This window comes from Panthera pardus, unplaced genomic scaffold (genome assembly GCF_024362965.1).
Source record: "Panthera pardus isolate Hobbes unplaced genomic scaffold, ASM2436296v1 HiC_scaffold_17, whole genome shotgun sequence".
Classification (NCBI taxonomy): domain Eukaryota; kingdom Metazoa; phylum Chordata; class Mammalia; order Carnivora; family Felidae; genus Panthera; species Panthera pardus.
Window position 1 is genome coordinate 50,500,635 of NW_026526732.1, and position 16,310 is coordinate 50,516,944.

The 16,310-nt window shown below is 41.1% G+C and overlaps 1 protein-coding gene across 2 annotated transcripts in view; it reads left to right on the forward strand.

Annotated features, from left to right (window-relative positions):
* The window catches only part of LAMA4 (laminin subunit alpha 4), a 143,647-nt gene that overhangs the window by 38,312 nt on the left and 89,025 nt on the right, over positions 1–16,310 (forward strand). For both annotated transcript variants that reach the window (XM_053904556.1, XM_053904557.1), the window contains exons 3-4: positions 7,288–7,412; positions 12,512–12,592. In XM_053904556.1, coding sequence (XP_053760531.1) covers positions 7,288–7,412; positions 12,512–12,592 — 206 coding nt within the window. The remainder of the gene's footprint in view (positions 1–7,287; positions 7,413–12,511; positions 12,593–16,310) is intronic.

The window sequence follows — 16,310 nt, forward strand, 5'->3', positions numbered from 1 at the left end:
GTCTGAAGTTCCAATAAAAGTTTGGGAATGGGATAGGGGGTAAGTTTTTATACGCCTGCTCAAGGAAGCTGCCAATCTTCCCGCAGTTACTTTGCTCCAAGACAGAACATTTGAAAAAGGAAGAAAGAAATAGCGTCCTGCCCCACCCGGAAGGAAATAGCTTTCTTCTCTGAAGTAATATATGCTCGATGTAACAAACAAACAAAACAACAACAATACAGACCTGGACTACATGAAATTCAAAGTGAAAATCACCCACAACCTTATCCCCCAGAGCTAAATGTATATATGTATATCTATACACATACATATTCTTATAAATTTCATTTGGAAAGACAGAAAAAAAAAAGGAAGTAACTTGTATTTAATTAAACGTAAGTAGTGAGCAGAGAGGCTTGCCCATATAGTCACAATATGTTGTCATTTAGATGGCAAATATATTGTCAACGGTGTCCCACTGGAATCAAACTCAGATTTTTCTGTTTCCCTTGGCAACCCCTTCTGGCCTCCTGGCCGAGCAGTGCCAGATTTTAGGCTCCTTCCCTGTAGCTCCTTCAGTTCACCCAGTTGTCAGGGCACCAGACAAGAAGCAGTGGCCTGGAGGAACACTTCCTCGCAGCTGACTGTGGGCCCGAGTTTCAATCAGTTCTCACTGCTTAACAGCCTCACTCATTTCTCCCATCTTCCATACACAGCCAAAAATAAACGGCCGCCTTTTATTTCATCTTGTTTCATTTTGTTCTTAGTTCGAAGGCTTGTAATGCCTCTGCCTTGCCCTCCCCCCCGCCCCGTTGCTTCTGATTCTTCCCCCATTCCAACGTCCATTTTTAATTTGACCTCATATTTTACAGACTAATCTTAAGGAACTAAGCCATTTGACAATAGAATATAGAGTAGACAAAGTTACGCTACCATTTTAGATATAGCAAAGGAGCTTAGAGATGTCTTCACAAGAGGGATGCTAATGCTTCAAATGCAGGAAAGTGGCTAAGTGAAAAGTGAAAAGTGAATGAAATCCAACATGTGTTGGATGTTTCCAAAAAGCCACCTTGCATCTTATCAGAACTAGAATGCATTGGGAAGGGTTCTCAGCTGAGTCAGCCAGGCGAGGCCCCAAAGGCCAGGCAACTCCAGTGAACATGGCAGACTCTCTAGGAAGGCTCCAGAAGGAAGCATGAGAAAGGAATTAAGGAAAAGAAACATGTGGAAGCAGACAGATGGCTGGTGGTAGGAATGCTCAGTTTCTAATAACCCATATTTTATTCCAAGTCTATAAACTAGGCCCAGAGAACTAAGAAGAAACCATGGCTAAGGCCAGTTCCCATCCAAAAAGCTGTCTCATCATTAGAGAAAGCCAGGTGCCCACTGACCAGAACTAGACGGAAGAAAATCTGACTTGAAGTTCACCACTGACACAGCGCTCCTTAGGTTCGTTTTGATTAAGGATCGGTTCGTCTATTGATTTCATCTATCCATTTAACAAAAAAAGAGTTTTACTTGAGCACCACCTATGTGTAGACACTGGGTTAGGTTGAAGGACTGTCCAGACAGACGCACCCACTCGAAAATGCTGGTGGACATGACCAATATAATAAAGCTCAAGGTATGAGGACCATGGGAGCTTTAGAAACACATGCAGAAACCCCTATCTGTTCAGTGGCAATCAAATGAAAAATTAAAAATAATACAGGGTCTGTGGCCAGCATTGCAAGAAAAACATTTTTTGTAAATCTGAATGAAAATATTCAGATTTCAAACCAGAGAACTGCACAAATATAATTGAAATCTAAAGAGACACCGTCAAGCTGTTAAGTATTTATATCTGGCTAGTGGAGACATGGATGGATTTTTATTTTCTTCTTTTCACTTTATAATATGCCTCCCGAAATTTTCTGCAACTGCCTATAGTAATTTTATAGTTAAAAAGATTGATATTCAAATGGACTTCTACCCCACCCTAAGCATAATGGAGAAAGAGAAGTAATCCAATATATTGAAGGTTAATGAATTTTTTATTACTCTCAAAGCCTAATTAAAACTTCATTCAGGAAAGCAAAGATATTGCATCTCTAATTTCTGCAGATACTAGCATTTTTCTCATGCTTTTCAAACCCTCCTTTATTATGTGTGTAAGACAGAAATCAACCAATGTAAGTTCCTGTAAGACTAAATATGTGTGGCTAATAAACCAGCACATTCATTAGATGGCCCAGAGCAAGAAAAAATTCAGTTATAGAGACTTCTTTTTCCTGTCTTATTTCCAACTACAAAGTTGGTATCTAGATCGAGTGCATAATTCTTACAACAAAATTTTGACAATTTTCCAATATGTTGCAAACTTGGAAAACCCCCAAATTTTGCAATAGTGATGGATTTGGTACTATGCTAACTGAAGCTTAGCAGAGTCTACAGAATCTGAAAGAAAGTCAGAAAATTGCATGTCCAAAGAATTCAGAGTTCTCTGTTGCTTTGCGGCCAGTCATGTAAGAATATAATAGGAACTGACTGCAAATAAGTTCTCCATATATTGTTCATGCTTCTTCTTCCAACCCTGAATGTGTTCCTCTTCTGATATTCCCCTTCTCAATTAACTACCATATCATTCTGCCAGACCCTCATGCTAAGATGTCCCAGATGCTTCCTCGGCTTCCTTTTCCACTTCCCCAACATTCAACCTGGAAGAAAGCCTCTCCTCTTCTCTGCCATCCCACTGCCTTAATTCACGTCCACAGCTTCGCTCCCTGACCGCTGCCATGGCTCCCCAACTACTCATCATGCCTGGCTCCAGACTTACCTTCCCCTAACCAGCAACGGAGACATCTTTCCACCTAGTCAAGGTATTCTCCTTTCTAAAATCTTTCAGGAATTTCTACTCCAGCCCCACTGAGCTTCTCACTACCACCAAAACTAACTCTGTACGAGCACCCCCTGAGTCTGAACTTGTGTTCCCCTGCTCTCTACCTGGGATTTCTTGCTTATCCTTCGAGGCCTAGTTCAAGTGTCGTCACCTCCATTAGGTTTTCTCCAATTTTCTCGAGATGAGCTAGACCCTTTCCTTCCTCTTTGTCCCACAGTAGGTACATACTTCACACATACCTCAGTCATAGCACCTAGCACTCTATATTATTGTTTGTTTACCTCTCTCTGAGTAGTTTGCCTCACAAGCATGAGTTACTCAACTGCAAGAACCGGGTCTTTTTCATAAAATGACACATAAGGACAAAATGACACATAAATGAACCTGGTCTTCGTTTTAGTAGCAGTCACAGTTCCTTGTCATGATAGCAGCTTAATCCAGCCTTGTTAAGTGAATGAATGAATGAATGAATGAGTTAGTAAAATAAGAAACCAGCAAATGTAAAAATCTTTAATTTTATATCATATGAGCCACTTGGGTCACTCTTCATTGCAGTAAAATGTACTGTCCTTTTATGCTAGATACTCAGGCTCAGGCCCAATGTTGAGCAACTAGCTAACAGTGTTACCTATAGTAGGTGTTTCTATTTAGACCCTTGCTTCTCAAAGTATAGGCTAGACCGTAGCACTAGCAATAATTGGGAGCTTGTTGGAAATGCAGACACTCAGGCATCCTGACACCCTAGACCTCCTGAATCAGAATCTGCATTTTCACAAGATCCCCAGGGCATTGGTATGCACAGTGAAGTTTAAGAAGCGCTGATCTAGGGGGGCCTGAGTGGCTCAGTTGGTTAAGCATCTGACTTTTGATTTTGGCTCAGGTGATGATCTCATGGTCTTGGGATTTAGCCCTGCATCAGGCTCCATGCTGTGAGCTTGGAGCCCACTTGGAATTCTCTTTCCCTCTCTCTTTGCCACTCCCCCACTTGAGTGCCCATGGTTGCTCGCTCTCTCTCTCTCTCTCTCAAAATAAATGAATAAACTTAAAAAAAAGAAGAAGAAGCACTGATCTAGATAGAACAGAATTTCTCAAACTTTTTGGTCTCATGAGCTCTCTGCATTCATAAGAATTATTCAATTAACTAAAGGTCTTTTGTTTATGCAGATTGTATCTGTCCATAGTTACTGCATTTGACATTTAAAACTGAAAACTTTTCTCATATTTTCTTGTTAATTTATTTGAAAATTACAGTAATGAACCCATTGCAGGTTAACATAACTAATATGCTTTTATAGAATATAAACATATTTTACAAATTAAAAATATGGTTCATGTTTTGCTTAGGAGAAGGCAGCTGGATCTCATATCCGTGGTGATATCTCCATGTCATGTAGCCCCAGGAAAATTCTACCTTACAGCATGAGAAAATGAGAGTCCAAAAGATAAATAAAATCTTAATATTATTATGAGGATAGATTCGACCTCCCTGGACGTACTTTGAGAACCACAGATCTATATAGACTATAATCTTGCATAATGCATGTGACAAACCACATGAAGGCCAACCTGATCCCCTTAGGCTTCTTCCAACATTATGTTCGTTCTGCGGCCAAGTTATTGAGACAGCATTTCTCATGTGAAGAGTCACAGCTGGTGCCCAAATGCCATTCCTAACACTTATCCACTTATCTGCAATCAACTGTCTACGTGCAGCTTTCTTAACAACTGGCCAAAGATTCAGAGTGTTTTTTTCATTTTTAAGTGGGGTCAATTTTATTTAAAAAAATAAATTCCACCCCCCCCCCCCCACCCTCCACAACATATTTATTGTTGCCAGTTTTTCTTTTCGTTTTTTAAATGGCAGAGCTTTGAGGGTTAAAGGCATGTTTGCAATCCCAGAGTAAAAGGCTTCAGAGCTAGAAGAAACTTTACAGGCCATCTCATCTGGATTCTCATTTTACAGATAGGGAATACAGACACCAAAAGGTCAAGTGACTCGTTCAAAGTCCACCAGCTAGAACATGGAAGCAGTAGAAATCTTTGTCCTTGCTCCCAGTATCATTTCCAACAGTCTTCCAGAATGTACATTAATGCCTTTCAGGGAATTCCCTGATAAACCCGTTAAAAGAAGGCAGATGAGGAAAATCCGTGTTTGCACTCTGAGCATGTGAAGGTCAGAGAGATTTGGTGAGTTAGCCCTTGAGGATAATTGCTCCTTGTGGCTGCCATGGCAGAATTAGAGCCCTGACAAGAAGTCCAAAGCATCCATCAAGCCATAAGGGGACAGAAGGGAATCAGCTCATTGCAGCTTAATAGGCATTTCAGGCAGGAAGAATGACCTAACATTTTACAACAAGCCTGTTTTCTTCTGCACAGATGGGCTTCATCTGTCCAACAAGGACTCAGACAAAGTTGACCTCAGCCTATGAACAGACATGCCAGATTGCTTGTGCCTTAGATTCCTGGTAGTCGGGCAAGGCTCATTGGTGTTCCCTGGGATGTGAGTTTGCCAATTTTGAGCTCATTTGGGTACATGTTAATTTCTTTTATGTGCTCCAGACACTAATTCATTAATTCATGCTTTCCCACTTTTTCCTTCATTTTTTCCCCACAAATATTTACTAAAGGCTGACATAGTTCTGGAAACAGAATTAAGAAGTGGAGGACAAATATGTTAACAACAGTTGTCTTCACATCTTACTTTATTTTTCCAGTTTCTCATTAATCTGTCAGGCAGTCTGAACTGGCCTCTAAATTCTGTTCTTCTAACATAATTCTAATCAGGAGCCAAAGATTGCCCATTCCTAATGGCTGATCAAATGCCCAAAGAGTGTTCAACCGTGATAACCTGTTGCCTGCATTAGAACTCTGCCTTTTTGATTCCAAGTCCAAACTCTTAGTAAAATTCTATGATACCTACATAAAATGTAGTCATTTTATGACTCTTTTGGGAAAGGAGACTTTTGTCTAACATATTGGAGAAGTAGTATAATATGGGAACTAACAGCCTGGCCTCTGGAGCCAGATTGCCTGAGTCTGAATCTCACTTTTGCCTCCTTCTGTGTGACAATTTATTGGGCCATTTATTTCACCTCTCTGTGCCTCCCATCTCTTCGTATGTAAAATGGGGAAAAAATAGTAACTTACTTACTTTAGAATTATAGTAAGAATTAAATTCATTAATCCATATGAAATGTTTAGAGCAGGACTTCACTATTATTAGTCCATTTTGAACTTCAACGTAGAACACAATGACAAAAATAAAGAGCTTAGAGTTCACCTTACTACCGCTACTCCATCCTGCCTCCCTAAGGTTCTTCCATTGAGCATTATTTGAAAAAAGCTTTGTCTGTTGAAGATCTTGTGTACAGATGTTACCAAGGGAATGGACCAAACAGGAGGCTGTCTCTTTGATGACATTCTAATTCTAACAGCATAATTTTTCACGGAAAACGCTATTCGACTTTTATACACTCTGGGGGATATAAAGCTGAAAATATCACAGTGCTAATGCCATTGCCTTGTACAACCCAGTTCAGTCCTGTTGGAGAAATCTATGAGACTAGCATCACTGACTCTTTAGAGTACTAGGCAGAAATTAATCCATGAACTTGTCACTGCTGAGTTGACTCCAGTCTACTGAGTACGTCCTTCATTTGAGTTAGTAGCAGTACGGTACTGAGAGGCACAACGTGGGGGAAGGGCTGCTGAGGTTGGGAGCAAAGAATAACAGTACAGTGTGGGTAGTAGAAGGAGGGAAGGATCCGGGAGGGGACATCACAAGGAATTCCTGGAGGTTTCAAGGCCATGTACAGATCTTGAAAGATGAACAGGCATTATAAGCAGAAAAATCAGCCCATTTGGTGCTTTTCCTTCCATTCTCCTCACCACAAATGGAAAAATCATACAAATAAGCCGGCATAGTATTTCTTGTATGTCACTATCCAAGTCACCAACCCGTTAGCAGGGCATTCTTTACCTACCTTCTATTCCATCTATGCTTCCTTCTGACATATTTTGCCCATAAATCCTTAAATTGTTCCCATTGTCATGGGTAAACATCAGAGGGATTTTTTTTTCATTTCATATTCAATCCAAGTCAATAAACTGATGTTTCTCGCACAGAGTTTGATCCTTCTGATTATCATTTTGAACTGAAATGAGAAGCTGATGAGTTTCCCCTCTGCACACAAACTCTAAACTCCTCAGGCTGCTAGTGCACCCACAGAAGTTCAGGGTGAAGTCATCTGCCACTGTTCACACTTTCTAGCATTGACTGGAGCCAACATGCCTCCTTTGTCCTGACCATTTATTCAATCAGCCTGACATCCTCTTTGCTTTGAGTACTGTTTGGTTCCCACATATATTGTGTATAAAATTTCTTTCTCTTTTTTTTTTTTTGTCAATTTTCCTTATCTTTTGCCTCACAGCACTGCCAGCGGAACACAACAGGAGAGCACTGTGAGAAATGTCTAGATGGTTATATCGGAGATTCCATCAGGGGAGCACCCCGGTTCTGCCAGCCATGTCCCTGTCCTTTGCCCCACATGGCCAAGTAAGTTCTGAGAGAAGATGTTCCCTTCTGCTGCTTATCCCCTTAATTATTTCTTTTTTATTTTTGCTCTATCCAAAGTTCTCAGGTTTTCCTGAGATCAACCATTTCTCTGATTCTCTGAAGCCAAGTGGGTGTCCTACAATCAGTTCACTTCTGACACTAACTACCTAGAGCTAATTAGCCCATAGATTAGGTCCCACTTCAGAAGCCAGCCACAAATAGGGTCCCTAGGCTACTTACATACCTACTCAGCTAACTATAAATTTAGGGGTTGCCTCAACACCCCCTCAGGCTCAATAATTCTCTACAATGACTCACACAACTCAGGGAAGTGCTGTACTTACGATTACAATTTTATTCCTAAAGGATATAACTGAAGCCAAATTGAAGAAATCCTTAGGACAAGGTGTGGAGGGGGAGATGGGAGGGAGCAGAGCTTCTGTGCATTTGCTGTCCAGGTACATCACCCTCCCAGAAAATGAATGTGTTCACCCAACCCAGGAGCTCCACAAACCTCATTTTTTTAAGAGCTTTATCAATGTTTCATTACATAGTCATGATTGATTAAATCATCAGTAATTAAAACTCAATCTTTATCCCCTCTCCCCTTCCCTGAGGTTGGGGGAAGTATGGGATTGAAAGTTCCAACCCTCTAATTAGTAGTTTTCTCCTCTGGTCAGATGCCCCCAGCCCATCCTGAATCTACTTAGGGGCCCATCAAGTGTCACCTCATTAGCATAAACTCAGGTAGGACTGAAAGGGGCTCATTCTGAATAACAAACAATAGTCTTATCACTCAGGAAATTCCAAGAGCTTTACGAGCTCTGTGCCAGGAACAAGACAAAAACCAAATACATATTTTTTTCTTATACCACAAGTGGAAGGAGTAATGAACCTAGGTTCATATCCCTCTTTTGGCACAAAATAACTGTGGGATCTCAGGCAAGGTACTTTCTCCCTCTGTCTCACTTTCCATGGGATTTAGGGTCAGAGACTAGATTCAGATCATGGCTCCATTCATTGATTCCTTTTATCTGCTCTGATCTCATTTATTTTTTCCTCAGTTGGTGTAAGGATCTGCCTCATAGAGTTGGACAAGGATAACACGTGTGGAACATTTGAGTTGGTGTTTTACATACAGAAAGCTGTATGTTAGCTGTTGGCTTTATTGAACACATACTTTGTACTTTTTTTTAACACTAACATTTTGCTCACTCTGTGCCAGGCAATGTTCTAACTGTTTAGATATAATAGTTAGCTGATAGATGTTGTAAAGATTAAATTAAACAATGCATATAAAATAACTCTTAAAAAGGCCTGAATGTCTGACACACACTCACACACACACACACACACACACACACACACACACACACACTTTCTTATAAAGAGAAAAAAGATGACATTTTTTTCTTAATTTTTTTCTTAATTGAACACCAACATCAACTAACATTTCACCTAAAAGCTTGTGATTTGTTCGAATCCTCTGATGAGTCTGACAGTCAGTGAAGAAGTCAGATGTTTTACAGCCCCATTTTTCCTTAGAAACCACTAACCTACTTCAAGCCTTACTCTGTGATTTTTCATGTCCCATGGTATCACTAATGTGTGCAGAATGGATAGTACTGAGAGGGAGAGTAGAAACCTCAAACATTAAATGTTCTGTTATTTTCACCCAAGTGTGTCCTGATTTATGAGCTCCCTTTGTCTCATATTCCTTAATTGTTCATTAATATTCTGCTCCCAAACATTAGTCTTAACCATATCTGATGAGCTGTTTCAGCATCCTGCTCTCTTGCCAAGCTGTAGTTATTTCGTTAAACACACCGATCTCCAACTTTGCAATAACAGATTCCCCTCATTGTTCCATGTAAACAAAGATCTATGTAGCCTCATCTGCTGAAAACAGGTTTGTAAGCTCTGAGCTGCAGTTTCCTTAGAAACTAAAAGATTAATTAGAAAGGCAATCCCAAGTGGTTCCTCTAAATTGTATTATCTGACTTTTGCACTCTTTGCCCTATTCACATGACGAGACTTTCTTATCTAAATTATGACATTAATGTCTTGAGATAAGAGACTTTTGGAACTTCATTCCAAAGGACTGATGGGCTGAGAAGTTTGTCTATATCCAATCAACAAATATTTATCACACACTTATTTATTACATGCCACTCATGTACTACTAGCCGCTGGTCACAGCGGTACACAAAACAGTCAAAAAGTCCTGCCTTCATTAAAATAGGTCAAAATACAGCAGCGTTTTGGGGCGCCTGGGTGGCTCAGTTGGTTGAGCGTCCAACTCTTGATTTTAGTTCCCATCATGATCTCACGATTGTGATCTCATGGGCAGGAGATAGAGCCCCGGGTCAGGGATCCTTGCTGAGCAGGGATCCTTGCTGAGTTGGGGCGCTTTCTCCCTCTCTCTCTGCCCCTACCCCTCTCCTTCTCGTGCCCACTCTCTCTTTCTCTCTCAAAATACATATTTAAAAAAAGATACAGCAACATTTTGAAGCTCCTGAAGCAAATGACCATTTACCATTTGAGCCAGGTTATCTGTATTTCAGCTGACCAGGAAGCTATCCCAAAGGCTCTTTCAAATAAATAAAGCAGAACGTGCCAATTGGGTGATGAGCTTCCTGTCTTGGAGGAGGAAACAGTTGCTATCGAATCACCATTTCCATACATGTTCTTTGGATGTGTGAGCAGAGCCGGGTTCAAAGAGCAATTGACTAGCTTAGGGAATGTACCCAGCAGTTAGATACACATTCACAGATATGAAAACTGAGACCTCTAAAGCACACCATTGAAGTTGAAAAGCCTGCTGAAAATCAGCCCAAAAGCAAAATTATATCCTCCCCCACCCCCATATAAGTAAAGACATTGTGTGAAGGTGTGGGGAAATTGTGGGAGACTTGCTTTCTCTGAGGTGGCAACAATTCAACTTCCTGGATCCCTTGTGCGGGAAAACTGACTACAAACAGGGAGGTGGGGATTGAGGGCTGGAGGGGGGTAATCTGTGGTCACAGGAGGACAAATTTGCCTGGATCCTATATGGTTCCAGCCTTTGATATGGCCTTATTAGAGATTTAGTTAACTAATCTCAGATACTAGTCAAATATCTCATCAAAAATTGAATATCCACTGCCCCTTTCAGCTTTTTTAAAAAATTCATATTGCTACTTTCTATAAAAATTAAAGTGCCAGAACTTTTATTTGAGCTCAAAAAGTCACCTAATAGAATCCAAATTACACTTTGCAAGATCTTCTAATTGAGCCTCCAGACCAGGATTTGGATTTCCAGTTACAATAGCCACATCAGAAAGCAAAGAAATTATGCTCAGGGGAGGTAAGTAAACAAATAGTGCTGAATCTATTTTTCTTTAGGGTTTCATAAAGGTTTCCAAGGACAAAGGCTCCCTTCCACTTGGAGAGGGCGCCATGGTTGTTAATGTGGGCTGAGAACGGCTCAGTGTTTTCATTTCCCTAGCCAGAAACAGACTTTACCCTAAGAAAAATATAAACAATTAATGCTGATAAAAAACAACAAAAAAGGAACTTAGTGGCTGGTGACTGCCTCTGAGTCTTCCTCCACTGAGACCAATGGTCACACAGCTATTCCCAGGGACCATTTGCACAGAGTTCATTTATTTATTTTTGAGTTGGCCAGACACCCCCCCCCCCCCCCCCGCCCACCCCTGCCGTCTACCAGTAGCCACGGTAATGGCTCCAATTAAGGAAAATGTCATCTGTTTGAAACAGCAGGACATTAGCTGAAGGCAGACGACTCCAGACACCGGCAGATGCTTCAGTCCTTCAAGCCATGGGCAAGCTGCTGGGGGCAGGGGGTGGGGGGAAGGGTGATATCTTCAAAGAAACATGCGTGAGGGTTTGTCCATGCTCTGGACTCTTGACTGACAGTGTTTTTTGAAGTAGGCCGAAAAATAAGAACAAGCAAAATGAAGAATAAAAGCCAAAGAAATGTAATTTTATTGAAATGTTTTTAGCCAAACTGACAGAAAAAATAAATTGTGGATGTTGCCTTTCACTGACAAGTGTATATTGTTTTCTGACTGATTTTATAAATGTCTTCAAACAAAGCAAACACATCCATTTGCTTTCCTCCAAAGACCATTAGGGTAAAATTGCTAATGCATGCAGGAATGTGAGAACAGCAGGTCACACGCCATTGATAGCACAGTACCTAAGCCAAAATTAATTTAGAAGTCTTTAAAATTTTTCACACCCCCCTCAGATGGATGGATTCATGTGTCAATGTAAAATTTTCCAAACACGTGGTGAGTTATATTCTATTTCCCCCGCCTTAAGAGTTGAGCAATATTTTTATTGCTTTTCTGTCCTGTGTCCTAATTTGTATTATCTAAAAAACAAATAAACAAACAAGCAAACAAAAATAGTAATCAAGAGAAGGATTTCTATGGACACGAATCCTTTTCCTGTGGGTCCTATTTATTACTTGTGTAGTTGCTTTTTGACTTTGATCAAAACAGCCGGTCCCTGCCCCCTTAATTCTCAATCTTTAAGGTATGCAATGAAGAAAAGAAGGTTCAGTGGAGATTATAGAGTATAGTTTAGAAGTGGTTCATGACCCTGAAGAACTGAAGAGATCTAGTGCAGAAAAAAGGGAACAACTTTCAAATGTATACACAGAAAATGCTGAGAATAATAAGAAATTCTCGTAAATATCATAAAATAACTTGATTATTTTATTTTTGGCTTTAGAATATGTGTTTGAGACTTGCATTATGTACATATATATATATATATATATATATATATATATATATATATTCTGGAAATTCCCACTGCTTCAAGTAAAAATAATTAAGTGCTTCTATGGCAAAATAAGTGGAAGTAAGTGGATCTGGGAAATGGTCTCACCAATGGATGGGCATCTTGGCATTTTTCTGTCTGGACTGCTGGTCTAAATTTTCCTGAAAGGAAGATTTGACTTAAATAAAACAAATGACCACACCCATTAGAATTTGACTGGACCAAAGTAGAGATAACCTAATTAAAAGTTAAGACAATCTTTTCAGTGATGTATGGAATCGACTTCTAATATTCTCTTGCATTTCTAGTTTTGCAGAATCCTGCTATAGAAAAAATGGAGCCGTTAGGTGTATTTGTAAAGAAAACTATGCTGGACCTAACTGTGAAAGGTAGGCTAATAAAATTCACTGTTTTCTGTGTGGGTCAAAGGAAACTTTCTGTTTTGGCACTCATCAGCTCTGCCAGAGCGTCTTAAGAGGAGGGAGTGAGGGATCGCATTTCAGAACTCCTGGGGGATGCCCCAGATAGAGCTATAATAATATGCTCCCTAGGAGAGCCTGGGTGGCTCAGTCAGTTAAGTGTCTGACTCTTCATTTCGGCTCAGGTCATGATCTCACAGTTTGTGGATATGAGCCTGAGTCTGGCTCTGTGCTGACAGTGTGGAGCCTCCTTGGGATTCTTCCTTTCTCCCTCTCTCTCTGCCCCTCCCACGCTCGTGCTCTCTCTGTCACTCTCAAAATAAATAAACTTAAAAAAAAAATGCTCCCTAAGGGTCCAGATCAGGACCACATCTCAGGATAAATGGTCAGGTGGAGAAGAAAAGTAGTATCTATATTTTGAAAAGATTCTTTAGATGGTTTTGGTAACACTCCTCTCTCTTCATCATTGAGAATCAGCAGTGTTAATAGAGAGGCTTTTTCCTCAGTAGGAAAAAAAAAAAAAAGTGAATCCTCTGTCAGTAAAGCAATACACTGAAATAGCATGAACTTTTTAGTCTATTCTTTACACCGTCTCCTTCCCTGAAAAGTAAACAAATTTCGTGAGAGTTCGGATTTTCTGAATCCCTGTTGGTATTGACATCTAACACTCTTTTTTTTAAGTTGCTCTTGGCTTTGCTTAAATAAGAAGGACTTTGGTGACTAAAGTTGTGAGGCGTCCCACTGCATGGTTTCCTGGCAAGACATTTCCCCTTCTCCCCACCTGGAGGCTACTCAGTTTTCTCAAATAAAATGATTTTTGCTAAAAGAGTGTTACAGAGAGGGCTTCTTATTTTTAAGAGAAATGCCAGGGGGGTCTGGGTGGTTCAGTCTGTTGAGCATCCAACTCTTGATTTCGGCTCAGGTCATGATCCCAGGGTCGTGGGATTGAACCCTGAGTCAGGCTCTGCACTGAGCATGAAGCCTGCTTAAGATTCTCTCTCTCTCTCTCTCTCTCTCTCTCTCTCTCTCTCTCCCTTTCTCTCTCTCTGCCCCTCTCGTGCTCTCTCTCAAATAAAAAAAAAAAAAAAGAAATGTTATTAATGTCAGCCTCCCCATTGTCTTTAGGCAGCAAGATGATGTGGGAGGGAAGGACAGGGTACCTCTCAAACCTCTGGTCCAACATCGGCACATGCTCACCTCCCAGCAGCGTGCTCCCACTGCCCTGAGTACAGTTCACAAACCAGCCCAGGACTCAAAATGTAAACCTTAAATGATAAACCGTCTTACTTCCTAAGAAATCACCTTCTACATCTCAAAGAGTAGTTCCGGAATTCTTTTTAAAAAGCCACAGTGTCTACAGTGCAGAGAAAATCTCTATACTTGGAGGGCATTACTATTATGATTATTAAATGTACAAATCATAGCTAATCCTCTTACTGAAGACTTTTTAAAGGTATTTTTTCTCTTTTTTGCTACGAGGGAAGATGGAAAGTCAAAGCTGATGGCGCATGTGGATTTTATACCTCGGGAGGAACAAATAGACATTTGGTTAATTAATGTTTGTGACACACTCCGTATTTTCTTACTTAGGGGTTCGGGAATATGAGGCACCTGGTTTGCTCACTTTCTGGCTCAGAGAGGACTGTTAATCAGCCAGGGATGGAACTTTGTCCCCTCAGTGTCTGAGGTAAAACTCTGTTTAGTCTGACAGAGATCGAGCAGTATTACCAGCTAATGGGTGTTCGCTGGCCCCTGGGGTGGCCTTAAATAGAGCCATGCTGACCAAATGCAAGCCCTCCCAGAAGTGAAGAAATCTCTGTGCCTCAGGGCTCGGTCCTGCAAAGTTGCACAGGGGTGCAGATAGAGGTTCTGTCAGCCAGGGTAGGGGGCCTGCATGGACAGGACAGCATGCCCTCCTCAGAAGTAGGATTGTAGATGATAACTCTCCCGATGCACATTGGAGGCTCCTGGACCTGTAAGTCTTGGTTAGATCTGGTGCCTCTCCTGGATCTGGAATGATTGGATCAAGGAGAGAGCACTAGTTGTCAAAAATTGAGGAGATGTAGCTTTGGCCTGGCTGAGTTTGTCTCTCAGCGCGAGCCCTTTGGGATCCTCCTGAGGGAGTTATTTGAGCTCTAAGTGTCCATTTCCACATCTCCAGAATGGAGAAAATGAAAATGTCCACCTCCTAGGACTGTTGTGAGGTGATACTGTGACGTTATTGGTATGGCACATGGCACTTAAGAGATGCTCAATAAAAATTACCTGGTGACTGTAGGAGTCATGGTGGCCATTGTCCAGTTTCCCCCACCAGCATAATGTGTGCCTGAGAACAAGCTGGCTCATTCTCCTGAATCTCAGTTTCCTTAGCCAGAAATGATAGATTTGAACTAGGTAAGTGCCCTTTGTTGATTGTCCACTGTGTCCTTGCTTTACATTCTTCACCTCTTAGCTTCACAACCACCCTGAGAGCAGGTGCTATTTTGTCATTCTGCAGATGAGGAAACTGAGGCTAAGGAAGGTGATAGGCCCGGTCTAAAGTCACAACACTGCTAAGTGGGGGCACCAGGACCCGCACAGTTTGGCTTACAAATCTGGATTCTTTCTCTATGCCAATACTGTTTTTCCCAATTGTCTTTGTAAGGTCTTCCACTTTATTTTTTTAGTTTATTTATTTATTTATTTTCAGAGAGACACTGAAAGCACATGTGAGAGGGGTAGGGGCAGAGAGAGAGAGAATCCCAAGCAGGCTGCAGAGCCCAACACAGAGCTCAATCGATCTCACAAATCATGAGATCATGACCAGAGCTGAAATAGAGTCAAACGCTTAACCAACTGAGCCACACAGGTGCCCCAAAGGTCTCCTACATTAAACTTTGACAATTAATGAATTAGATGAGTCTCTGATATTCAGGAGAAGCACAGTTAACCTGCTTCCCTTTAACAGGAGGCTGCAGCAACAAATGTGCTGGAAATAAGTGCCCCTTCAAAGGCCTTTCATCTGCATTGGGGGACAATCACTCTGAGCAACTTTCTCTGTTTTGTCTCCTCTCTCCTGTCCACCTTTCCTTACACCCTGCTCTTTTAAGGAGAGTGGATGCAGGCCTTTTACACCAAAATTGACTTTTTACACCAAAAATCCGGGGGACTCTTCCTCAAAATGGAAGCAACCACACAGCAGATTGGTGGATGGGACAGGGACGTGATAACAAGCAAGACATGGTCTCTTGTCCTCAGTGAAAATCAAGGCTAGAGCAGGAGACAAACCCAAACACCATTCATCACAAGGCAGAAGAAAGGAAATGCCAAATAGAAGGACAAGCAAAGGCTCCTCAAGAGGGCAGTGGAAGGAGTGATCTCTTTCCCACAGAGAGGGCTGGGTCATTGGGAAGGGAGAAGTCTTCACTGCTTTGGCTTTGTGTTTGACCCTGGGACTGAGGGGGGTGTTTTGTTTTGAGTTTAACAGTCAAGTTGTTAAATTGTCCCAGTTTAGCTTCATCTAATCTATATTTTCAATGTATTTATGAACTTGGACCTAACCACGAGGCGTTTTCAAAATATGCTGCTGACTTGTATGGATGTCTACCTATTTCAAACACTAGGTGTTTCTGTACTTAGAGATCATTTAATCAAGGGATGGTTTTCAAATGTGACTGTATATAAGATCCCCTGGAAACCTTGGATTCCA